This window comes from Seriola dumerili, unplaced genomic scaffold (assembly GCF_002260705.1).
Source record: "Seriola dumerili isolate Sdu_G_001 unplaced genomic scaffold, Sdu_1.0 BDQW01000019.1, whole genome shotgun sequence".
In the NCBI taxonomy this organism is placed as follows: domain Eukaryota; kingdom Metazoa; phylum Chordata; class Actinopteri; order Carangiformes; family Carangidae; genus Seriola; species Seriola dumerili.
In genome coordinates, this window is record NW_019174274.1 from 854,744 (window position 1) to 881,300 (window position 26,557).

Here is a 26,557-nt window from a genome sequence, read left to right on the forward strand (position 1 = left end):
TTATGAATTTAAAAAAAATCAGATATACAAATTTGAGCTTTCTGGGTGATAAGCAGATTTCATTACCTTGCACAGAGCCTTGCTAGCTTTTCCATGTGGTTCTAGTATTTGTGCTAAGCTAAGCTAACTGGGTTTCCCAAAAAGTTGTACTATTCCTTTAAGAAATATAGAACTATTACTTTTAACACAGGGGATTAGAAAATGTGTATTATTTTTCTCAAATTGCTGCATCATCATCACTTGTTTTTTTCCAATGTTATAAATGTTTTTTTACTGCAATATTTTCATAGGTATTGATAATTTGATTGATTTTGGTGAACGAGTGTGTCCGTGTGTGTGTGTGTGTGTGTGTGTGTGTGATGCATGGCATGCTTAAAAAAAAACCCCAAAAAAAACGCCCAGTAATGGCGGACGCCCCGCCTCCATCCGTGGGGTTACCATGGCAAACGGTGTCGACGTCACAATGGAAGGAACGCCGTCTATAAGTATTGGAGGGTCTGCCGCGGCGGCTTGCGAGCTCGGATGTGTGTTCAGGAGGAGTGACACGTGCTGAAGAAAAAAAAATTAAAAAACATAAAAAAAATAACGGGCACATCCAGGAGTTTTCTTTTATTTTAATTTTTTTTTTTACTGTACATAATTTTTAAGGAGGACTTTTGTTTCTCAATTTTTACTTGAACTGGGAAGAATTAAGTCCACATCTCAGCAACCATGGGAAGAGGAGTAAGTATACATACATTTTCTCTTTGTTTCACTTCATAGCTGCTTTGTTTGCTCATGTGGTGGGGGGAAAGGATTTAAAACTTCACCATTCAAACAAGTGGTTTTGCGCAATATATGTTGTTGTCATCACGGGGGGGAGGTGGAGTATCAACATGTGTTAAAATAAGCTTCCTTTTTCTCTTAAAATGCCTGCTGCTCCGAAGTACTTTGATGACTTCCGTGTTGTCGATGCCGAGAGCACAAGACCCCCTTTCTCGTTTTACTCAGACAGGCGGGGGAAAGTAAATAAGTAAGAAAGAAGTAAGTTTCCACGGCTCACAAAGATGCTTCTCAAACGGGCTCGGTGTCCGGTTACATAACGGGATGTTCTCAAACGCCTGTGCTGTCAAAGTTTTCACTGTGTATCAGCATTAGCTGCGACGTTGTATCTGTGGAAATCAACCTGTTTGTACTGATAAAATAACGGTGTGAATGGTTGCGGAGTTAATTCACGCCGTGGAAGGATATTTTAATTTAATATGTGTCGAAAAAGTAGTCCAAGTGTTAAATATACTTTTGATACGTCAGAGTTTCATGAAACTAAGCAAGATGTGTGAAGTAGCCGATGCTCTTTTCTTCTTTTTAGCAAGAAACACGTTAGTTTGAAACATTTTGCTGTTTTATTGTAGCACTTTTCAGAGCAGCTGTGTATCATGGCTTAACAGTGGGAGGGATATGTTAAAAAGTCCAACCCATTTCTTCCTCTGCTGGGAGATTTGGAGCTCTGTGACCAATTATCTTCAACTTATCTTAAGTCACATCTCCACACCTTTTAGGGGTAATATCTTGGAGTGTTTCTGCTTTTTAGTCTGACACTTTTGTGTGGCGCAAAGTCAGAATGTGTGTTGCAGTAAATGGAATTAAGGTGGTGCAAGTTGCAGGAATAGAAGGATAATATTTGATTATTTTGCTGCTTTTTGTCCACCACCTTTGCAAGCTGTCCTAAAAATATAATATGTCCAACAACAAGCAATAATCCATCGCTGACAAATTATTGATCTCGCATTGAGAAGCGTTAGTATCACATATCAATAGTCTGAAAGTTGTGATTTAATGTTATGAGCTTAGTAGGAAGGTTTATCTTTCTTTGGGCTTCATCTTCAGACGGTCATTAAAGCTGGTCATGTCAAAAGAAGAATTCACAACCTTTACCCAGCAGCACATGTTCTGCTTCTTCGCATTATTATTAGGCACAACACAGCTGTTATTTTCCACAGCCTTGAATTGTAAGGTGTGAAATTGAACCCTGTTGTATGGAATATCAGTCGTGGTCGCCACACCCTGCCATGCTGCGCAACAGAAACACTCATTACAGATTCAGCCTGCGAGGGATGGAGAGGTAGATGGAGCGAGTGAAAGGGAGAGAAAGATGGACCAAGAGGATCTGGCGGGAGATGTGAAGCAGAATGGCTCATTCAGTTTCTCTTCCTTCCTCTTTTTCTCCATGACTTTCATTTAACAGTCTGAAAATCTTTGCTCGCTCTCTCTTGGCTTCTTGGCTTGCTGCTGCTGGGTTTTTTTCCTCCCATATGTGAAGAAAGCTATGCCCTGCCCCCCATGCAACCTCCCTCCATTTCCCCACTGCATCTCCCCTCCTTTCCTGCCCCCTCCAGTCTTCCTCTCTTCTCCTCTCCTCTCCTTCAGTGCTGGAACAGACAAACAGCTAGACTTGGAAGAGATAATTGCCCGAGCTTTCCTGGTACGAGGACAGAGAGATGGAGAGGGAGGAGAGAAAGGTTGAGAAGTTGTTTTGTTGTAATGGAGACGAATCAGGGCAGTGAGAGGGCACACAGGTATGAGAAGAGCCTCGGAGTGGTAATTTTTTTTTTTTTTCTCTCTTTTCAGTTTCCCCTCTTGTTTTGGACATGCACCCCCTGTTCATTTCTAATATGAGATCACCCTTTTGCTGGCCTTCTCATGCTTTTCAGTGTTTTCTCATCAGATACGCAGCACATTGCAATAAACAGACAAAAAGCGAGTGAGCTGAGAGGTGCAAGAGGAGGGGCTGATTGCTTGAAAGAGAGAAGTGGTGGTGGTGAGTGGGGGGGGGGTTATATTAAGGGGAGCCAAGAGGCACCAGTTGCCGCATTGCCACCACTGAGCAACTTGGCTCCCAGACATGATAGAGAGGAGGGAGAGGAGGCTGGGGTGGGGCTGATAAAAGCAAAATGTCTAAAGTTTAACACCAATCATTGTCTCTGATGAATGATCCATTGCAAAGCTTTAGGTTTATGAGGGGAGCAGGTAACTTGACTTTATTTCGGTGACGAATTTTTTTTTTTCATTATAAAATGAATGTTTAGGAATGAACATGAAATGGATAAGGAAGGTGAGCAGTGTAAAGCATCACGTCTCTCCACTGACTGATTAACTGGGCAGCGATACAGAACAAGAATTGGGAGACAGCTGTCAAAATCACAGGAGACCGATTGGGGGGGGGCCAACTGAATACTTCATGATCTTACCTGACTCGATCTCTTCTATCTTTTCTCCTTAACTGGGTGAATTTTAAAGATGGCAGAAATAAAAAAAAATATACTTCATCCCAAAATCTTCATCTTTGAAGCAAGTTTCAGCTCTGATATTTGGATACTTTGGACACTTGTGCATTTGGAGATAAAAAAGTGAGCAATGCTTTGCTGTCATTTCAGTTGATTTCCACAGTAAGGGAAAGGTCCATACTCTGTGTCCAAGACATAATATACATGAATAAAAAAAAAAACAAATTTATGACTTTTCAACTGCAGAACATTAAATGAACATAAAGAGGATTGTGAGGTTAATTATAAAATTTCAAAGTTCAGTTCATTCGGTTGCCTTTCAGGCTTTAAGAAACAGGGAGAATGAAAGCCAGTGTATATTTAAGTTAGTGATTCCTGCATTTTGTCTCTCTTGTTAAAAGCACAACTTGTCGTAAACTGACAGGTTTTCTGATGCTCATCTGCCCAGCTTTTTGCTTTTTATTAAATGCTTGCAGAAAATGTTAATTATGTGAGTGCAGTTCAGTTACGCCATGTACAAAACCTGTTTTTGGACAGAGGTTTAAAGGGATATTTCTGGTGCATTTTACAGGCATCCATGAATTCATTTAAACTAGGCCTGTTCCTCATGCCTTCGCACTTCACAGACATGAAAAGGCTTTTATAAGTTAGTCTGAGTCAGGGGGGAGCAGGAGATATGATATTCCCCAAATGCAGAACTACCTCTTTAGTGGCCAGAGATGGCAACACTCGACCAAAAGCAAGTTTCAGAGCGAGGGCTCTGCCAATTATTTTTCACACTGTAAAGTGAACTAGCATGTCAGCCCTCGGCCACGTTTAATCTCAGCCGATGGGGCACCGCGACTACACCTTCACATCCATTCTTTACAGCCCGTTTCACTCTTGTTCTCTCTGTTTGTACCTGTTTTCCTTCTCTCTGTCCCTCTCTCTCCCTCTTTCTCTGAGGATTTAACATTCTTTCCGCTTGGCAGTCATTGTGTATTAGCCGGTGCTTTTGTCACACGCCACCCCTTGTCTGTGACAGAACACAGCGTACTGCCTCTCTCCTTCTTTCTCTCTCTTTTCACACACTCACTCCATCTCTGACTCCCTCTTTCCGTCTGTAATTCCCCCTGCATCTTGTTTCATCTATCTTTTTCCTGTTTCTCTTGCTGTCTCTTGCTCTTTTGTCTTTTCTTTCCTTCATTGCTTTCCTTTTTAGCTCCCTCCCTCCCTCCCTCCCTCCCTCCCTTCCTCCCTTTCTCTCTCCTCCTCCAGTTCTTTCACATGCCAGCTCGCTCTGTCTTTGCCTGTTTGGCTAAGCAGCTTGAGCCGTGCGATTTGTTTTCTGTGGCAGCTCTTTGAACTTTCACTGCAAGCCTGTTGCTCAGCAAAAGTGGAACATTCGCATAAGAAATAACAAACTCCAGCGCTGTCCATGCATTTCCTAGATGAAGAAATATGTTTTTTCCTATGCCAAAATCAAGATTTATCATATTCCAGGTCTCCAGTACTGTAGCCAGAATCATTGGGCAATTTGTTCATGTGATTATGAAAAGGCAGGGAGTTTCAATATTTGAGAAAGATACCAGTGACCCACTCAGCTTTTCCCTCTCATGAGGAAATGATGCAACTTGTAGCTATGTTGTCTTGGCTAATGAATGTCATGGAGGTGTGGCTAAAGTGTGAAGGTAAAAAAAAACATCCATCGATTTACTGGTTCATTCATTCCAATCCAGAGCAGCTCCAGGTTGCCTGTTCAGCTCTTTACGATACTATTTTTCTTCCCACATAGGGAACGATTTATCATGAAGGAGTCCTTACACACAATCAAATATTTGCCTGTCTTGTAAGATGACTGAAGATCTTTGCTTGCACATTAATTTAATCTCCTTGATAAATAAGGAATTAACAAAGCCTTGCTAAGGGGTGACATCCAGATGAGTGATAAGCAAGGAAATGCAAGGAACACCAAGATTTTTGAGGGAGTGTGGCTCAATGAAAGTTGATATTTCTGTTCATTTAAAACTTAAAAAAAAACACGTGAAAGTACCATAATATAAAATATAAGCTAAAAACAAAATATACCTCACACGTTTACAAGAGGTTAATGACCTAAACACATTAAACTATACAAAAAAAACCCATTAGCTAAAAATAATGTGTACCTTGAAGTGCTGAAGGTTTGCCATTCAAGAGTCAAATAGCCTCAGGGAAGGTATTTCTTTGTATATAAGCTCAAAGAGGGTGAATGTTGGGTGAGACTCGTTCCTAATGATGCTCAGAGCCTTTTGGTGAAGCTGAACTTTATAAATGAGGGAAACAGATGGGAAGTCTTAACTATTCGGATGGTGGCAGTTTGTGAATTTGTCATTTCAGTTGTGTTGTGCGTCACCCTGGCAGAAGAGAAGTGCCTGCAAAGTTTCCAACAAGGAGAGGCATTGATTCATTCATTCACTTTTGTTCTGCTTGGAAAAAGCTCGAACATTGCACAGGACGTGAAGGGAGTGTTAAACACGACCCCGTGTAAATTAACACACTTTCTTTTCACTGTTTAAACAGAAAAAAGGGAGAGTTGGAGGAAATGAAAGAATAAAGGAGGAGGGGGAAAAGGGGGAGAGGAGAGAGGGGACATGGGAAGAAGGAGGGAGAGTGAGAGGGGGGAGGGGCTACAGCATGTGACTGTCCATTCACATATCTCAAGAGGTGTGGTAATAGTCGTCGGTAGCAACCGGGCAATGTCCCAGGACTGTGTGTGTATGTGTGTCGGCACAGTTGAATGAGCAGCTTGTGTATCTGGCACCAGACTGTGGCACAGGGAAGGGCCGTTCATAGGAATTCAAGTCTGCCTGTAAAAAAGTTTGTTCTTTAAAATATGCGGCCGCTTGACCGAACGCTCTCTTCTGACATGTGTGAGCCTTTACGATGTTGTTCTCTCAGGCGAGAAATAAAGGGAGGAAGAGAGAGAGGGGAGGGGGCCTCAGAAATTCTTGGTGAAGTTGTATTTTTTTTGGGGGGGGGGGGCGTTCATTGCTATTCAAAGAGGCGTGCTCATTCAGCTATTCGATTCCCAGTGTTCTTCTAACACAGATCCTTTCTTTTCTCTTCCTGTTTTTCACTGTCTCTTCACTGTCCATTTAAGTTTCATCCAGTTTCCTGACCAAGCTATGCAACTTGAGTTTGCAACGTTCGAACGGGTCACTTCGCACTCCGCAGCTCAGTCAAGATCAGAGTCGGGGCTTCATTCACAAATTAAAACAACACTTAAACCGGTGTAACTGAACACGACGTCACCGAATGAGGGATTTCAGTCTGTAATCTGCATAAAGAATGTGATCAGATTTAGCTGTCGCCTGGTGTACAGCTCCAGGACAACGTAAGAAAGGTATTTTGCAAACAAACATCAAATAATAAGCTACGTCTTTTTGTTCATGGTCATAGTCCGTTGTTATATTCCCACAAATCTCCATAAAGAGTGAGGGAAATGTGATGTTGGTCAGCGTCACTGGCAGATAAAGTAGCCCATGTGCTCGTGGTCTTAACAGTCACATGAAAAGATTTGATTCTTTTGTTTTTGTTTTTGATGCAGATTTTATGGAAGAAGTACAAAGGGCCATTGTTCTGTGTCCAGTAGGCTTCTGTGTATATGTGTGTGTGTGTGTGTGTGTGAGAGAGAGAGAGAGAGAGAGAGAGAGTGTGAGTGAGTGCATGGGAGAGATTCAACATCAGTTTATGTTGTTTTATTCTGAGGAAATTCCTCTTAACTTCTGTCATCTCTTTGCTGGAGAGCTTCCGTCTCTGTTTTCCATTCCCTCGTCTCGTCTCTAGTCCCTTTGGTCCTCCTAACACTGTGATTGTCTTGCTTTTTCTATCAATATATCCATCTCCCACTCTCTCTCCCGTCCTAACATCCCCATGGCTGGTTGGTTGGTTGTTGTGGATGACCTTGGGTGCTTCTTCTCAAGGTCAGGGTTTATTTTCTCGTCTCCTGTGGGATGATAGTGCTGCATATTTCACACATTTCACCTTTTAATGCAGACGGGGAAGGATTTTCTAACCATTTGGGACAAAATACACTACACAAGAAGCACACAAGCAAATCATATATGGAAGAGAACCTGCTTGGCATTTAGAGGTGGCACTCTTACTGGTGGCATTTCCAGAATCTCTGCTGTAATGGCTTTCCTGTAATATTTAATGCAACATCTAATGGCAGTCAAACAGTACTGGTCATAAAAAGCCTCACTGTATGATATAATGAGGATTAGTTAAGTATCTGGGCTTTGAGCTGTGTAGCCTCGCCACACAGACGATATACTGTAGGTATGAAGAAAATGAATGTGTTGGTGGGTAAATATGCAAATACAGTTTAGATACTGATGCATCAGTCATAGTGGATGTTTGTGGTAGACACCTTGTCTGTCGTGTGATCTGCTGCTGTATGAAGTTTCTGGCTTAAAGAAAACGTGCCAATCAATGTGGTGGACCAGAAGTTGAAAAGTCTCTGTCGCTTCACTGTATTGCAGCTTTTAAAGTGATAGTCCGGCTCTATCACAGTGTTGCAGAGGATGTGACTGGACTGAGGGTTAAGTACAGGTGTAACTCGCCTAGTCAGTCGAGTGGCAAGTGCAGTGCTGTAATAACATTTCACCAGGAAGTGGTTTGCGCTGACTGCACTCATTTCTCTACAGAGAGAGTAAGATGAGGGAGCTGACAAAATCCCCGACAGGTCAAGACCACGACAAGTTGATTGGTTACGACTTGTTAGTTAAGAGCGATACCATTCTATCAAATGGGAATTTCCCTTTAAGGCCCATGTACACACACACACACACACACACACGCACACGCACACGCACACACACAGGTGTTTTCAGTTTAGGCTGGTAATTACTGTATGTGCAGTCTCCAAACTACACATACTAATAAGAATAATGAAAGTGCAGAAGACGGAATGAGGAAAATGTCTGTGGGGGTTCAGTGGTTGGGGGTTTACTTCTACCAGTTTCTCAAGCAGAAATGTGAATATATTGTGCTGAATATAGACTTAAAAGTGGTTCAAAAGGTTTCAAAAAGTAGAGGGAGGAGATGTGTCATCATCACCTTCATTTATTTTCCTTTAAAGTGGGTGATTGGAAGCGCCACGTCTTGGTGTTGGACTGCTCATTAGCGCCGTTTGTGTTGTACGTTTTAGACGAATGGATAAGCCATCGATGCTCGGCCGCAGCAGTAGAATCAGACTTTAGCTTCAGTGTTGAACATTATCAATCACAACACACCTTTGTGCCTTGAGGTAAAAAATAAGATTCCTGTGCAGTGAGCGGAAACTTGCAAATCCAAAGCGATGACTGAGCAAACAGAGCTGCTGAGAGACAAAAACTTTGGCTGAGGTGCAAAGGGAGAAATCACAGTTGGCCACACTTAGAGACAGCTCAGGCGGCTAACTCAACTTTTCAGTTTGCTCTGTCTTGTAAAGGAAATGTCAAGAGCAGACGCGGAGAGGGAGGGGCACGCTGCAGCTCCGACACGACTGTCGCCTGTCAGATGTAAACAACTGCCAGTCCAATATGGGAGCAGTTTTTGTTAGTTGAAGTGTTTTAATATCAGAGACAATGTGCTTTGAAATGGCTTAACGTTTCCATTGTAGCATTTCCTCTGTCTCTACTCATTCACTTGAAGTGGTGCACTTGAAATATCAGCTGTTAGGATCTTGCAGATACACGGGCCTTATTGGTTGCTATGCAAACTCTTCAGGTGAGCAAAGAGCAAGTAAACGAGCTCTTCTGTTTGCTCTAGCAGTGCTTGACTGCAGCTTTGTAACATCCATTGTTAAGAAAATACACTTGTCAGTATGCCATGGCACAGCTTATGGATGATCTAACCTGTGTTTTTGTTATCAGTGAATGTGCTAGTCATTTTCTCAATTAATTATTTAGTCAGGAAATGTCAGTGACAGAAGGTCAAAACTGAAACATATTCAACAACATTCTTTGATAATATTTTATATATCTATATATCAATGATCTACCAGTACGTTAAAGTTTTTTTGAATGTAGTATTTTGTAGTATTAGTATTTTGATGAGGCTCAAACAAACAACTGGTATTCCTGTCAAATCTGTTGGAAGCAAGTTTGCATTCCAACTTCAGGCTCCGGATCGCCGTGTGTTGTGATTTATTTGCCTAAAGCCAGATGGCCCCTGGGGGCCCTTAGGGGTCCAGAGGCTAAGATCTGACCGCAGTGATCCAGAACCAGGCTCAGTGTTTTCCCAGCTTAACCAACCAGGGGGCTCGAGCAACAATAACAACATGTGCTGGGATCACACACTCTGCTCTGGTGGCTCCCTGGGAAACTTTAAAAGGCGAATGCAGTAGAAAAACAATATTAGTTAGCATGTTTCCACGACTGGGGCCGTGTCCGGGACGTCCATATTTGGTCATGTGGTGTGTGGGTGAGCCTCACACGAGTCATTTTGTGTCCAAAATATCGCCTTGAAAGAGTTTTCAAAATGGCTGCTACACACTGTGGTGTTGCATGCAGACAAATGGCTCATTAGTAGTCACTTGGTGTTTCAGCAGCCTCCTTCCCTCCTGCTAACACGCTAACACCTCTGATCCCTGTACAGTGCTGAATTATAGATGAGCCTTAACTACTAATCAATGTTGGCCTCTAGTGTTGCGATCTCCTGTTACCTGGCTGAAACACACATCGGCTTAACTTTCTCCCTCTCCCTCTGAGAGCAGCACATACACTAAGAAGCCTACACATGTTTCACCTGTTAAGTGATGCTGTGCAATAGGGAGACAGCCACAAACACATGTATGCCAATCATGGATTGGCTGTTATTTGTTCGCAGAGTGGGCAGTATGGATAAAATCTTAAGTCATGGTATATGTAGCTTTATTTTGCAACATAAATGCTGTTACTTTAGATGTTCAACAAGTGCTCACTTTCCCCACCTCCATCTCTTCTACTTATAGAAACAAGAGTTTAGGGCAACGCTAGGGCTCTGTGAGGCTACATGCTAACGTCAGCATGCTAACAATGCATTGTGATGTTTAGCAGGTAAGCAGCCATGCCTTCAACCTGTGGGGAACATGATGTCTGAGCCAAAATGCGTGCCATTCTGTCTTGTTTATGTAGAATGAACATTTTGACCTGCTCGTGGTGCTAGAAGACACGTCAGGGGATCACCGAAGTCAGTAGGATTCATCTGTTGAGATATTTCGGTCTGAGCTAAGGTGATGGACTGACAGATAGATTGGCATCGTCATCCTGAGTGGCAGATGGAAATGTCAGTATTTGACTGATCCAGTGAATGAAACAGCTTAGCCACTCACCTGATTATACCTGCTGCATGACAGAGGACAGGATGGAGAAATGAAATGGACGGTGTAAATGAAGGATTTTTTTTGTCATAAACCCACTTCTGTTGAATTGCCGCATGTTTTAGACTTCAGCTCCGCTTCTGCCCCCCGCCCTCTTCCATCTCGGTTTCTTTTTCTTCCTCTCTATCTCACCCTCTCTTCTTCTTCTTCTTCTTCTTTTTCTCCTGTCACTATGTCTCACACCCCCTCTGGCTTACAGCCGTCTAAGATGACACAATCTTTGCTCGGGCCTTTCAGCTGCAGTGACCGCTGATAACGAGAGGGGATGACTGTGGGGGAGACGAGCAGAGAGAAAGGGGACAGGGCGTGCCAAAGTGTCAGAGAGTCGCACAAATTAAGGACATTTTTGTACCTTAAGTGTGTGTTGTTTTTTTTTTTTATAGGATTTATAGGATATATGTCTTTCTGGGAGATCCAGGTCCGAACTTAAACATACTCTTCATTTAATTAACATTTTTCTTGCCTACAGTGAGAGAAGTCGGGTATAATCAACAAAATGTCCCCAAGTGTGATTACCTCCCGTCTGGGGTTTGGCTGAGGTACTTAACTGGTGAGGTTATGTTTAGGAAAGCTGTTGGTGAATGAATAAAGCTCTGTGTGTTCAAGCCTGAGTCAACAACACCCTTTATTGCCAAGTAGGTGTTTAAACAAGTGAAATTAGTTTCCCCCAGCAGCCTAATCTGTCTCATCATGTGAAAAAGGCGCTTATCTTCCAACTGACCAAAAACCACACAACGCCTGCTCCTCCCTTGGGTTTCATTTCTGATGCAGACAGTCACAGTGTCAGTCTTGAGCTTGACTGATCCTTTTGAAATCTTTTTTATTTCAAATTGGATTATTCTTAAATTTGCTAAATATTTTGCTGATCAATAGAAGCCTGCAGTCATAATAAGTGATAATAGGCAAGCAGTGTAATTGTTCACATGATTAATGCAAAGTTGAGCTGAAACCGTTATTTAAAAAAAAAAAAAAAAAAAAAAAAAAAAGAACTTTCACAATAGGAAGTTTTCAAATTCTGCAAAAGTAAAAGTTCCCTGTGGAGGTCTGTTGGCAGCGACAGATGGCCGTGGTAAAGATAAAGCCCGGATGCAAGACTTTATTCACTCCCTGCTAGTCCCACAAAGCTCTGACATCTCCGCCTAACTCTCTGTGACAAGTTAAGAGGTGATTCTTTTTTTTTTTCTTGGACTGTCTGTTAAAGTTTGTGGCGGTGTGTCTCCACAATTTAGGCCACATTTTTCTCAGTTTTACACTGAGCTGTGTTCACGGCTTTTTTTTTTTTTTTTTTTCCCATATCTGGTTCTAAGTGCATCGACCCACATGGAGGCTTTAAAAAGATGCAGTATGACAAAATGTCTTCTCGCATTTTGAGTCATCGGACATCAGACATGCTCTCGTTGCTTCAGACACACCTCAGCAGGGGTCGGCGGGTTAGTCACGCGTGGTCTCTTTTGTTACCATGCAGAAAAAGTTTCATATTGAAGGCGAAGGTGGACATATTTTTTAAAATCTATCTATTTATTTAGCATTTTATGTTTTTCAAGATGATTGACAGAATAGGAAAAGCTTCAAATGTTTATTTTATTTAATTTCTTCCTTTTTTTGCTTTTCATCTTCAGGCCCCTAAAAGTACTCAAATAAAACACTTTGAATCTTCACGCACAGATGCATGTAATATGCGATGAAGAGTCACAAGTAAACAAAGTTTCTTTTTTTAAATTTTTTTAAGGGGCTGTGAAACACTGATGTAAAAAAAAAAAATGTCGCCTCTATTTGTTCCAAAATGACTTCCTCAAATGTGCCATCTTACACTGCTGTTTTAATCACACAGATGTCTTCAGTGAAATATTACCCATATAAAACTGCCTCCACGTCTGCCAACTGCTGTGCATCTCCACCCAAAGGGGGCCATAAGGACATTCACAAGATTTTGAATCCACGCCTCAGAATATCCTGTGTGTTGTGGCTTTGGTAAAATATTTCCCAGAGCTTATGTGCTGCCTAAAAAGTCCTCCACAAAGCACAATCGGAGTCAAAAAAAGAAAAGATAAAATTCCTAACCAGCTCATTGCCAGTGGCTAGATTCAGTATAGCGATACAAAGTATGGGTTCAAGCCTTCAAGTTTCTCGGTTGAAAGGGTCTCTTGTACTGTCACTGTCTATCTCATGTCCATTTTCCATCTCTGCTGAATGCAGTTTTGCTCATCACTAAATGTCATCCATGAATCAGCCAGCACTATCACAATGGGGGCTTAGTTTGAGATGAAAGATGAGCCTTCTTTTAGACTTGTCAGGTCTTGGGGTTACTAAACAGCGTTTCTCATTTTGTATTTTTCCGCTTCTCTTCCCCTCCATTGTGTTTCCAGGAAGGACGTGAGCAGTATGAGCTGGCTGCGACCTCGGAGCAGGGCGGCAAGAAGAAGGGGAAGGGGAAGAAGAAAGAAAAGGATATGGACGAACTGAAGAAGGAAGTGGATATGGTGAGAGTGCAGCTTCGTCCTCTGATTGTCCACTGTCTCCCGCTTCCAATATGACCATCCCATCCTCTCTATTGTGCTGGTTTTATTTCTTCTACCTGTCCCCCCTCTGTCTCTCATGTGAAACCACAAACAAGAACTAAACATATCAAGATTCAAGGTCTTGAAGTGCTAAAATGCAATAATCAAAAGCTTGGAAATATATTTTTCTATTAGAGTTTACATTTATCAAGCCATAAAAGCAGAAACAGTTTGATTTCTGGATCCGTTACAGCTTATTTTTTTATTAATCGAGTATTAGATTTATCTGTGATTCAACTTTAGGTTTCAGTATATGGTGTGATATCTGAAAATGTGCAGATACTTTGAATTTGTCTTTTTTTTCACCTTTTATCTCTGCCTACTTGTCCTTTTTTTCCTACCCAACTCCCTCACTCCATTTCTTATCATCACCTCTACCATTTTCCTTCTGCTGCTCTTTCTACTTATTCATTTGTATCCCTCCCTTCCTTTTCTTTCTCCTCATCTCCTCTTCTTTCTCTCGCTCTCTTGCTCCCTCCCCCGTGTCCTGTGTCTTTTGTTGGCTCCTCCTCCATTCCTCCTTTTCCCTTAACTGTGAATGTTTCTCTGTTGTTGTTGTTATTGTTGTAGCACTATCTTGTGACAGGTAGTCATTTTAAATGAAAGGTTGGCAGACAATGCGCTGCAAATGTCACTGGATTTTGGCATATTGAACACACACACACACACCATTATACAGTAGATACAAACATGCACACAGGACTGAAGCTACTGTCTTTTCTCTTTGTCCTTCCAGGATGATCACAAGCTGACCCTGGATGAGCTCAATCGCAAATATGGAACAGACCTCAGCAATGTGAGTGGGATTTTTAGTGTGTGTTTTTTGAACGTGTTACACCTGAAATGTGTCTCGTCTGCAGCTTTAAAGGTGTAAATTTGGCAGCCGTTGTTCTTGTCTCCAACCTTTGTCATCATAATGTAATTTTGAAAAGAATATTTCTATCAAAGTGTCTACATTTATCACGGAGATCATATGAATATCAAATATCAGCAGCTTATTGGCGGCTGTTTGCCATCAACCTCCATTTTTCTCTTCAGTCTGACAGTTGACATTCAGGCGGTGAATGATGAATGAGGCTTAGATCCTTCAAGAGGGAAGAGATCTTCTCTCACATCATGAAGAGCCACTGAGGGTGTGATCAGCCACTACAGGCTCAGGCCTCCCAGGGTTTATTAAACAAAGAACAAGAGCAAGATGGGGGGGGGGGGAGATTGCAGGGAAAAGGAGATTGAGCGAGACAAAGGGAGGAGAGACAGAGATGGATGTTTGTTTTTTTTTCTAGCTGTTGTTTGTGAGTTAATAATCATCCCCGCTGATATTGGCATCACTGTGCTCCACACTCACTATAAATAATGTAAAAACTAGCTGCTTCACACAGCAGTAAATGCTGACCTGTCAGTTGTGACACGGACAATTTTATTTTGACTAAATGTGTGGCAAGAAATTTCTTCTGCTTCCCTTAAAGGGCAGTTTTCTTACTTGCTCTCTTGCCAAGAACTAAATAAGAGGGTTGATAACGCTCTTGTATTTATCCACTAAATATGAAGCTATAACCAGCAGCCGATTAGCTTAGCTTGGCCTCGCTTAGCATGGACACTGGAAACATTGGGACACAGCCAGCATTGTTCTGTTCAGAGGTAACAATCTGCTTACCAGCAGCTCGATGATGTCATATCTTTGTTGTTTAACCTGTGCAAAGCTGAAATGGAAAGATGATGGCTGTTCCTTAGCTGGGAGCAGTAACTGCCTAAACATGTCACGGCAACTTTTAGTATGAAACAGATCAGATATAACTAACATATATAATTAGTGATCATTAGAGGTGGTAGGTGGATTTACCTTTTGGACAGAGCCTGTTGGCTGTTTCCTCTGGTTTCAAGTCTTTGTGCTAAGCTAAGCTAAACTAAGAGCTTGTGTGTTGGAAGCACACAGAATCCCCCACTTTCTTCAAAACACATTTATTACACACTCCAACTGGCCCTCTCTCCTTATGCAAATGTGCTCCTGGTCATGCAGGAAAGATCAAGGAGAATAGTTAATCAGAGCCTCTAAACTGGGGTCTCCAAGCTCTGCGTGTGCGTGCATGCAGCGGTCGTGAATAATTTATCAGCTGCAGAAGCCCCTCTGCCCTGATTTCATATGGTTCTCATCTGTTTTTTCCTTTACTGTCCTCCTTTACCTCATTCTTGTTACCTGTTTTCTCCCTCCTACCTGCTGATGAAGGAGGTGGCCCTGTTTGTCTGTTGATGTTATGTTGCTAGGCAACTGGTAGCACCCACATTTCCCCTTGGAGTTAAATATGCGTCAGTGAGTTCATGTCTACATTTGTGGTTAGCTGGAAAACAATAAGAATGTGCTTAAAATGATTTGAATGTATTTCTAATTAACATGATCTGACTTCCATCATGTCAACTATCAGTCACTTGACACTACTTGGAAGTATAATCACCATTTTTTAACTGAATCTCTATCTTCTCCTCATATCAGGGTTTGACTAGTGCAAAGGCTGCTGAGATTCTGGCCCGTGATGGGCCCAACGCCCTCACTCCTCCTCCCACCACCCCAGAGTGGGTCAAATTCTGCAAACAGGTAACATCAGCTTTGTTTTAACTGGCACACTATCTGTCTTAGAAGAACAGGGCTGTCAGTGACATGACTGAAAATCAGACACATTCTGCCTCAAACTGTTGTTGATATTGAGATTTTTTTAGCTTTCGTGTTCAAGTTTAAATGGATCCTTAGTTTCCGGATGTAGAAGTTGCTTACTCAGATTTCAGACTTCAGATGTAAATGTTCACTCCTGTTCTCTCCTCATCCAGATGTTTGGCGGTTTCTCCATGCTTCTGTGGACTGGTGCCATCCTCTGTTTCCTGGCCTATGGTATCCAGGCTGCAATGGAGGATGAGCCCGCAAATGATAATGTGAGAAAAAGACCTTGAAATGTTTACGTTATGTCGTAATGTGACAGTAAAGCACAGCACATTTTAACCATTTAATCATCATTTACATTTACATTTAATCATCACAGTTTAATCTTAGCATGATACAAATGAAAATTTTAGTTCTGTTTTATGATGCTTTTTGTGTACAAGATTTGTCGGTGCTATGAAATATACAATATTTTGATTGATTGACAGTACCAATGTAATAAAGAGCAAATATTTCTTTATTGATCGGTAATTATGGTTCAAGATTAAGTCAGTTTAACAGCACAAAACAACAGATGCTGTTTGAATCTGGCCCTTAATTATATTGTCTAAATCTAAATGTCACGTTTCTATGTTCGCAGTTGTACCTGGGTGTCGTGCTTTCTGCTGTCGTCATCATCACTGGTTGCTTCTCCTACTACCAAGAGGCCAAGAGCTCCAAGATCATGGACTCCTTCAAGAACCTGGTCCCACAGGTACCCCTCACAATTTAAACCTTTATGCATTTGTCTATTTATCCTCATATAGTTTTATTTCTGCAACTGCATCAACATCCAAGCCCCATTGACTTTGTTGTACACGCTCATAAATGAACTAAGAAATTACTGAAACCTCAGTATTGTCACCATGTCAACTCTTAACTGCAGTATCTTAATTCAAGGTCTTTCCCGCTTTGTCGTACAAAAAACAAATCCTCTTGACATCTGAATCTCATTAGCTCTGTTGAATAATTTTGAGCATAATCGTGAATATTGTTTTCATTGCTATGAAAGTTATCCTGCAGGATGTGGAAGTGGAGGCAGCCAAAACAGCTAGAAAATAAAGGCGTCAGTCTCACTTGCTCCTGTGTCTGACATAAGTGTCCGTCTCTGTCACGTCTTGTCTTGTAGCAAGCCCTGGTCGTCCGTGACGGTGAGAAGAAGAGCATCAACGCCGAGGAGGTGGTGGTCGGTGATTTAGTGGAGGTGAAAGGTGGTGACAGGATCCCTGCTGATCTGCGAATCATCTCTGCCCACGGCTGCAAGGTTGGTGCTCTCGCGGGGGAGTTATTTTTCCTCAGCCTCGGACCCATGTTGAAGGAATTTAACCCTGAAAAACATTCCTCCATCAAGGCATCAAAGGAACACCTTGACTTTTTGAATCTCTGTCTCCTGCTTTGCTTTAGTTGACACTTGGGGAAAAAAAAACTCCTTCAACCTCTTGAAATGTGTGACATGTACTTCTTTTTGAAATCAAAAAGCCTTGACTTTATGACGCCTCAGCGCAAGACGTGAGCTACTTCCTCTTTGTTGACAAGTCTGTGACCCGTTTTGGGTGCTGAACTAAACCCGAGGCCCAAGAGCAACACTTGACCCAATTATGCCCCATTTTTCTTATATCTTGTCGCCTATCTGTACATCATTTAGCTGTTGCTCCATCATGGATCCAAAGAGTGCCATTTGACCTGAATCTGCTCCTGCTGCTTCCTTCTCCTCCATTTTTTTTATTTTGTCCTGAGGTAGATGTTGTTTTTCTTGTTTGTTCCATCCATCACAGTCTCTGTGTCATTTCTCAGGTGGATAACTCCTCTCTGACCGGTGAATCAGAGCCCCAGACTCGTACTCCTGACTTCTCCAATGAGAACCCACTGGAGACCAGGAACATTGCTTTCTTCTCCACCAACTGTGTTGAAGGTGCGATGACAGCCTCTCAGAGACAGTTGCACGTTTTTTATCTGCAGTTCAGAGACTTCAGTAGTGAATCAAAGAGTAATTCGGCGTTTTCTGTTTTTAATAATATCATATCATTGTCCTCGCTTCAGGAACCGCTCGTGGTATCGTGATCAGCACAGGAGATCGCACCGTCATGGGCCGCATCGCCACGCTGGCCTCCGGACTTGAAGTTGGACGCACTCCCATCTCCATCGAGATCGAGCACTTCATCCACATCATCACCGGTGTGGCCGTCTTCCTCGGCGTGTCCTTCTTCATCCTCTCCCTCATCCTCGGATACACCTGGCTGGAGGCCGTCATCTTCCTCATCGGTATCATTGTCGCCAACGTGCCAGAAGGTCTCCTGGCTACTGTCACTGTGAGTCCTGGTGATTCTTGAGCATTAAATGTCCAGTTATTGATCCAAAAGATGACTCAACTCTTAACTAACCCAAGCAATCTCATCTCTAGGTGTGTCTGACTCTGACTGCTAAGCGTATGGCTAAGAAGAACTGCCTGGTGAAGAACTTGGAAGCCGTCGAGACCCTGGGCTCCACCTCCACCATCTGCTCGGACAAGACCGGCACCCTGACCCAGAACAGGATGACCGTGGCCCACATGTGGTTTGACAACCAGATCCACGAGGCCGACACCACCGAGAACCAGAGCGGGGCCACCTTCGACAGGAGCTCGCACACTTGGGCTGCCCTGGCCAGAATCGCCGGGCTTTGCAACCGCGCCGTCTTCCTGGCTGAGCAGAGCAACATTCCCATCCTGAAGGTGTGTATATGCTCTTAACTTTCCTTTCACTGCAGGGAATAATAACAAATATTAAGCCTTCTTTGAGACAACACATGAATTGTGTAATTTAATTTGGGAAATAATTAGCTCTTAGAATTAAAAACAGAAGTCTGACATATCTTCCATCCTCTGTTCAACAACAACAAAGCATTTTCTGTTGTTCCCGGCCTTAAGCTTGTTTGCTCATTATGTGGCTAGGATTTAGAAATCCTGTATTGCTGACTGAAAGTGCCCAGTAAAACCACACAGTTGTGACTCTGTCATATGTTTTTTTGTTCCCGATCTTGACTTCACTTCAACTCTTTGTGAAAGCTGCTTATTTTTTCTGATGAAGGACAAGTGACTGAAACATGACATTATAAACTCGTTTTTATGAAAGGAAACATAAGCTATAGTGATGCTATATGCATTTCACTTTAATTGATGACATCACACATTTATTATAACTTATAAATAAAAAAAAAAAAGGAAAACAAAACATCTTTATTTTGTTTATTTGACTTCTGCTGAGATGTTTGCCACTCAGACCAACAGGCTTGTTGCTTAGATCACTGTCCCTGGAGTGTCCACACATATGTTGTAATCACATAATTATTCTTAAACCCACCCCTGAAAAACACACACGGGCAAACACACACCCAGTACGTCTCCTGGCTCCCAGACTTTCCTTGGAGCCCAGTTTCTGGTTTCCACCCGGTGTTAATAACCTGTTAATGTGGGTGTGTGTGTGTGTGTGTGTGTGAGTCTGAGCGTGTACTTGTATGTGTGTGTCACCTGTAAGTGTCTGGCTGGTATCGTGGCTCTAATTACCAGTCGTTCACTCTCACTGCTCATCACTTCCCTCAGTCACTTCAACAACAGTGAAAGGAGGGTAAACATGGTGTCTGCGTTTATCAAAGCCGGTGATTATGATGAAAAAAAAAAACTACAAGATTAGGATTTTTCTTTCCCGACCAGCTTCTCAAAAGGATCTCAATTACTTCTTATGTTTTTGCATTGTATATGGATGAAAGTAAATCTGTAGTATGTGGACTAAGATGGAGGTTTTGCGTTAAAAGAACCAATGATGGTCCATAGAGTAATCACAGTTGATTGACAGTGTTTGTTATTTCGACTCAGACTGTATATAAAGAAAAGTATTTCACAAAGGTAATTGGAAAGTTAGCTATACGGTGCCTGTGATTATATTGTCCGCGTCTTCCTCCACCAGAGAGATGTGGCTGGTGACGCCTCTGAGTCGGCTCTGCTGAAATGTATCGAGCTGTGCTGCGGATCTGTCCAGGAAATGAGAGAGAAAAGCCCCAAAATCTCTGAGATCCCATTCAACTCTACCAACAAGTACCAGGTATGTCATGTTTTTTTTTTGTTGTTTTTTTTTTTTTTAAATCAGTCACCTTTTGGTTTTTTAATTGTTTGGAAATGTCGTGGCCTTCCTGAAATATTAAATGTCAGGTTATTTCCACCCCATGTTGACAGTAAATCAGCAAGACCTTTGGAAAAAAAACTCACCCTTAGCTGGAATAAATCTTTGTGTGACCTTAAGGAACTTTTTAGCAAATTGATAAATAGACTTCTCTACACAGCTGACCTGCTGTCCCTTTTCTTATGTGCCCCTAGCTTTCCATTCACAAGATTGCCGCATCTGAAGGAGAGTCCAAGCACCTGCTGGTGATGAAAGGAGCCCCGGAGAGGATTTTGGACCGCTGCTCCACCATCATGATTCAAGGCAAAGAGCAGACTCTGGATGACGAGATGAGAGACGCTTTCCAGAACGCCTACCTGGAACTGGGAGGTCTGGGAGAGAGAGTACTGGGTAAGGATGGACGGATGTTGTTGTTTTTTGTTTTTTTTCATCCCCAGATCTTTGCATAGATACTTGCTCAAAGGTTGAGATAGATTAACAATATGAGCAACATATCTGTCTATATCTTAAAATTCATTTCTGTCATGTTCCATCCAGGTTTCTGTCATTTCAACCTGCCCGATGACCAGTTCCCAGAGGGCTTTGCTTTTGACACTGACGAGGTGAACTTCCCCACTGAGAACCTGTGCTTCATTGGCCTCATGTCCATGATTGACCCCCCTCGTGCCGCCGTGCCCGATGCTGTCGGCAAATGCAGGAGCGCTGGAATCAAGGTGTGCCCTTAAAGCCTGTTGGAAAATAGACATTCTTCCTCTTCTCTAAAAAGTGCCCCCACTGCTCATGAATTTGTATTTTGACTGTTCCTTGAACTCATCAGCACACACGTCCCTTCTCCTAGGTAATCATGGTCACAGGTGATCATCCAATCACAGCTAAGGCCATTGCTAAGGGTGTGGGTATCATCTCTGAAGGCAACGAGACTGTTGAGGACATTGCTGCTCGTTTGAACATCCCAATCAACGAAGTCAACCCAAGGTACTGACGATACTGAGAAACCCTGTTGGCACAGGTGCAGACACAAGGACAGTAAACGGCATCACTAGGTTAGATTAAAATCTATTTGTCCGAATGAGTTTAAGTGACCTAACATTAACGGCTCTGTATTCCCTCCAGAGATGCCAAGGCCTGTGTCGTCCACGGTGGAGACCTGAAGGACCTGAGCGCAGAGCAGCTTGACGACATCCTGAAGTATCACACTGAGATTGTTTTTGCCAGAACCTCCCCACAGCAGAAACTGATCATTGTGGAGGGCTGCCAGAGACAGGTAGGAACACAACAAACAAGGAGATGTGTGTATGTTTTTTTTTTTTTTTTTACAAACCCAGCATGTGCCTTTGCCTTATAATGTAAATGCATGAGTGAATATGTGATATCTCCTCCCTCTTATGCTTATTTATGATTATTGCTTTGGTCGGACGGCTAAGTCAGCAGAATATTCAAGCATAACATCTGTCAAGCTGTGAGCTCCCCCACAGATATGAATATTCACATGTGCATCAGATGGCGGAATGAAATATTTTTAGTCTTGTGTGGACTTTGACCATTATTTATTTATTTATGTTTTTGTTAATTATGGACAGGCAACGAGCAGAATATTTTTCTGCAGAAAAATACCTGAAAAAAACCAAATTTAATACAGTTCAGTTTGTGGAAGTTCCTATCAAATTCACGAGTCATCAGAGATGTGCTGTCACCAGTGATCCAAGCACAGCTCAAAGTATGTCAGAAAGCAGCAGAACTAATTAACATAATCTATTCCAGTGCGTCCTACATGCTTCCTGGAGCGGGAGTGGGAGGGAGATTATTGATGAGTTGGTGTTAGCATTTCATCTTATCAGCCCAATAACTTCAGTTCAGTTCCTCAGTAACGCAGCCACACAGTCTTGTCCAAGCTGTCTACATGGCAGCATTAGCTCACTGTTGGGGTTCAATTTCAAATGTCTCTCCATTCACTCAGAGGAGGATCTGTGATCGGTGCAGCCAACTTAATTATTTACACTATCTTTAATAAACCTTAAAAATGTACTTGTTGAGCTGTTTATTTACTTGAGTAGAAGGCCCAAATATTGACATCGTGTGGGCAAGTAATTGTCACTTTTTTTTTGTCTTTTCAAGGAAGTCCCACAGTGTTTTTATCTGTAGTCACCTCGAGATCAAAAAATCTTTTTCACGATACCTGTTTTTTTATTCACTTTTATCACAGCTGTCTGCACTGTCAAATACAGCAGAATTGCACGGAAGCCTTTCAAAACTCTGGGGCTTTTCTTTCGCACAACAGGAAATTATTCTGTGATTCAGTGTAACTTCAGAAAATGGAAACTCAAAAACCTGTTATCTCAGTTTGACTTCTCGTGTCAGCTGAAGTCAAACATTTCTTCTGCTGAGAAATTGGGTGACATTCTTTGCTCCTCTGTATTTCTCTTAATAAAAATCTCTCTCATTATTTTAGGACAACCACTACTCAAAGGATAGAAATACAACTGGCAGCAGAACAAATAAAATCTTTATTCTTGATTATGCAACATGTTCACAAAGAACAAAACAGTGTGAACTTTTCCTTCTCATCTATCCGAGTCTAATTTCCACACTCAAGTGTTATTTCACTCTGAACACTCTCCTCTTCCCTCTCTCTGCAGGGTGCCATTGTGGCTGTGACAGGTGATGGTGTGAACGACTCTCCTGCTCTGAAGAAGGCCGACATCGGTGTTGCCATGGGGATCGCTGGATCTGACGTCTCAAAGCAGGCTGCTGACATGATCCTGCTGGACGACAACTTCGCCTCCATCGTTACTGGAGTGGAAGAAGGTAAGAGATTTTGCTATACAATTAAAGACGGAGAAATTAGACTTGTTCTTATATAGCTGGATGGTTAAAATCATTAAAACAACGGCTTTAATTATTTGTGTCATATTGACATCGCCAGGTCGTCTGATCTTTGACAACTTGAAGAAGTCCATCGCCTACACTCTGACCAGTAACATCCCTGAGATCACACCCTTCCTCCTCTTCATCATCGCCAACATCCCTCTGCCCCTGGGAACCGTCACCATCCTCTGTATCGACCTGGGAACTGACATGGTGAGGACTGACCTGATTGATTTCCTCTTACTGCCTTTGTATTGTAATAGCATTGAATTTTTACAAATGAGAGACTCATTATTGGTTGGTATGACAAGCTAAGGAAAAATAACTCATGTTTCAGGGTTAGGGTTTGTTATTGTATTAATGTGTTCATTGATTGGTGCTGTGTCCCGTCTCCCAGGTCCCCGCCATCTCCCTGGCTTATGAAGCAGCTGAGAGCGACATCATGAAGAGGCAGCCCAGAAACCCCAAAACAGACAAACTGGTGAACGAGAGGCTCATCAGCATAGCCTACGGACAGATCGGTAAACCTTGAATTCAAATCCAATTCCACCAAGTACCCTTGTATCAAACCGGAGCCAGGGGTTTGCTATCCATGGTTCCTTGGTAGAGTTTTCTGGAAAGGCAGCTCAGTATCTGGGTGGTCCAAGATAAGCAGAGGAGTGGCATGCACCAGAAATAGGCTTGTGCTGATAGAGAAGCAGAGTGTGTGTGTTTGTGTGTTTGAGTGATGATAGAGCGGAGCCTCTGGCTTTTGATTTCTCCCTCTTGGGTAATGAAGCCAAGAATAGGAAGGAAGCCCTCCTGAACTTCCTGAAGCACCTTATAAGAGCAAAATACCATCAGATCATTTGTTGGTACCAGTTTTGTGTTCCTCAAAGTTGACATGACAATGTTTTTTCTTTTGGCCTTTTTTCTTTTCCATTGCAAGATGCTGACCACTCTTATGTATTTTAATAAGAACATGTGACTCGCCATTTAAAAATCTTGCTTTGATTTCAAACATTTTTTTTTAGAGTTTGATATATTTTAATCCTCTAAATACAATCGTGCATCTCTACTAATTCTCTGATTATGTGTCTTTGCATCTTGCCAAATGAATTTATTTAAAATAATCAAACTGCATCTTTATGGTTTGTTCATCTCATAATCATTTCAAAATGGTATTTACTAAATCTGAGTTTTCGCCCAAAAGACTGACTAATTAGATTTAGTGATTCAGTCTTTCACTTTCTCATTCATCTTATTTCCCCAAAAGACCACGAGGCCAATTTGTTTACCTAATCATTTATTGATCCCTCGTTTAATTTCAAATTCTAAATAGACTTTTATGAATTCAGTCTGAGATTGCTCAAAACACAAACTTATTCCAGTCACTAATTAAAAGATTATAAAATATCAGATATCATTTGGTGTCAGGTTTCTTAACATCATCCTGTCACATCTCTGTCCTGCAGGTATGATCCAGGCGCTGGCAGGCTTCTTCACCTACTTTGTGATTCTGGCTGAAAACGGCTTCCTGCCTGCCACCCTGCTGGGCATCAGAGTGTCCTGGGATAATAAATACGTCAATGACCTGGAGGACAGCTATGGACAGCAGTGGGTCGGTAACATTTATTGCACAGACCACAAGTAAAGGTTAGAGTTTGGCCATCAACACCTGGTATAAACTTTTGTGAAACGTTTGTTTGTTTTTTTTTTGGTCAGACTTACGAGCAGAGGAAGATCGTGGAGTTCACCTGCCACACGGCTTTCTTCGTCAGCATCGTCATCGTGCAGTGGGCCGATCTGATCATCTGTAAGACCAGGAGGAACTCCGTCTTCCAACAGGGCATGAAGTGAGTAGAAAAACAACCACTGTTTGCGATAGCACACCGACTCCAAACTGTTAAAAGTCTCAGCTGTGGATGGTTCGCCTTTAAAAACAGCTGTCATTGTGAATGTAATGCCTCCTTTTCCACATTGTACTGCTGCGCTTTTCTAAGAAGAACTCCAGTTAACCTCTGTTTATTTTGGGCCACAAACAACATGAACTGTATTTAAAAGATTGATGTGGTTTGCGTCAGTTCTGTGGCTTGGTGTCAGTAGTTTGAAATCCAGGCACCAAGCTGATAAAGTCTTTAAAATCCAGCTATTTTCAGTCATTTGAATTTGTTTGTCTTACTTAGGTTTCAGTTTTTAATAATCTTAATTCCCCCGTGTGTTTCAGGAACAAGATCCTGATCTTTGGGCTGTTTGAGGAGACTGCCCTGGCTGCCTTCCTCTCCTATTGTCCAGGCATGGACGTCGCCCTCAGAATGTACCCTCTCAAGTGAGTAAAAACACAGGAACTCACCTCACAATCCACCTGTAAGGCATTGTGCATAGCTAGATTAATCTTTAATCGTGCTTGTTCCACCTACCACATGTTGTCCATCCAGGCTTGGGCCTCTGGATCAGTTTCTCATTTCTTTTTGTGCGTGTTTTCCAGGCCCAACTGGTGGTTCTGCGCCTTCCCCTACTCCCTGCTCATCTTTATCTATGATGAAATCCGTAAGCTGATCCTCAGACGCAGCCCAGGAGGTGAGCCCAGGATCCATGCTTTTATTATCTTTCCTACTTCTATCTCCCTCTGCACTCTTGTTGTTTTTCTGCACATTTGTGCCTCTTCCTCCCTCTCTGCTGCCCTTTTCTCTCATGTTTTTCCTCTCTACCTCCCTCTGCCTTGTGGGTAATTATTAAACTTGGTGTGGGTGGAGAAATTCAGGTCTTATTCCTCTAATATAAATCGTATAAAAAGTAAATCTACCCAAGAAGTTGCCTCTAAATCTTGTGTGTGTTTGTTTTCCTTCCTTTTGTGTCCAGGTTGGGTGGAACGGGAGACCTACTATTAAAGACCCATCAGCCTGTCAGTCCAGTCAACTCGCATCTTCTCCTCCACTCCCGTCTTTGCATGAATATTGTCTTGCTGCTCGGAATAAAATTTTAACCTCTGTGGAAAAAAAAAAAAAATTGGAACGTGTTTTTATATTAGGGAATGCTTGATACTACTATTAGACAAATACTGAGATGGAACATGCTGATGATGCTGATGATGATGTTGATAAATGATAATGCTAATAATGACATGAACACTGAACATTGACATGACTATGCGTGCCTTGTTTCTGAAACAGGACCAATTTTATACATGTTTTTAACAGTTATAAACGTTCAATAAAAATGCGCTTGAGTCAGGTCCCACAAATGTTTCCTGTGCTCATTTGTCGTGTGTGTCTGTATGTGAAATTTCATCTATTCAGATTATTTGTTTGCCTTCCCATAATATTAAGAATACTTTCAATTCCAGTATATGAAGATGCATTGGTTCTTGAGAATAAGGCAACTGTTTGAAATGGGAAGCTGAATTGAGATGATACATTAGATTCAGTGCTTGATGTATTCCCTCTGTTTAACTGCACAGTAATAAACAGTACAATAACACTGCCTTTAAGGTCATTTGGTAGTTGGTAGATAAATCTTAATGTATGTTTTTTTTTTTTTCCCCTCTCTTCTCAGAAGTTGGAAATTAGTATAATAAAAAAAAATCCTTGTTTAGTCCTAATTAAACAACCCCACACAAATAAATAGGATTATGTATCCACATCTTCATATTCATTTAATGTTTATTTAACTGTTTCTCAAGG

At 42.0% G+C, this 26,557-nt stretch overlaps 1 protein-coding gene across 1 annotated transcript; it reads left to right on the top strand.

Moving 5' to 3' along the window:
• The first annotated feature begins 504 nt into the window (after nucleotides 1–504).
• On the top strand, nucleotides 505–26,118 carry LOC111233662 (sodium/potassium-transporting ATPase subunit alpha-1). Its single transcript, XM_022761537.1, has 23 exons — nucleotides 505–723; nucleotides 12,996–13,109; nucleotides 13,924–13,983; nucleotides 15,676–15,777; nucleotides 16,008–16,109; nucleotides 16,478–16,591; nucleotides 17,006–17,140; nucleotides 17,671–17,788; nucleotides 17,917–18,185; nucleotides 18,278–18,586; nucleotides 19,818–19,952; nucleotides 20,225–20,420; nucleotides 20,568–20,743; nucleotides 20,869–21,005; nucleotides 21,144–21,294; nucleotides 22,667–22,835; nucleotides 22,954–23,108; nucleotides 23,293–23,416; nucleotides 24,350–24,495; nucleotides 24,600–24,730; nucleotides 25,102–25,203; nucleotides 25,363–25,454; nucleotides 25,737–26,118. Exons 1-23 carry the CDS (start codon nucleotides 712–714, stop codon nucleotides 25,763–25,765), a joined length of 3,078 nt encoding a protein of 1,025 aa, XP_022617258.1. The 5' UTR covers nucleotides 505–711; the 3' UTR covers nucleotides 25,766–26,118.
• The last annotated feature ends 439 nt before the right edge of the window (nucleotides 26,119–26,557 follow it).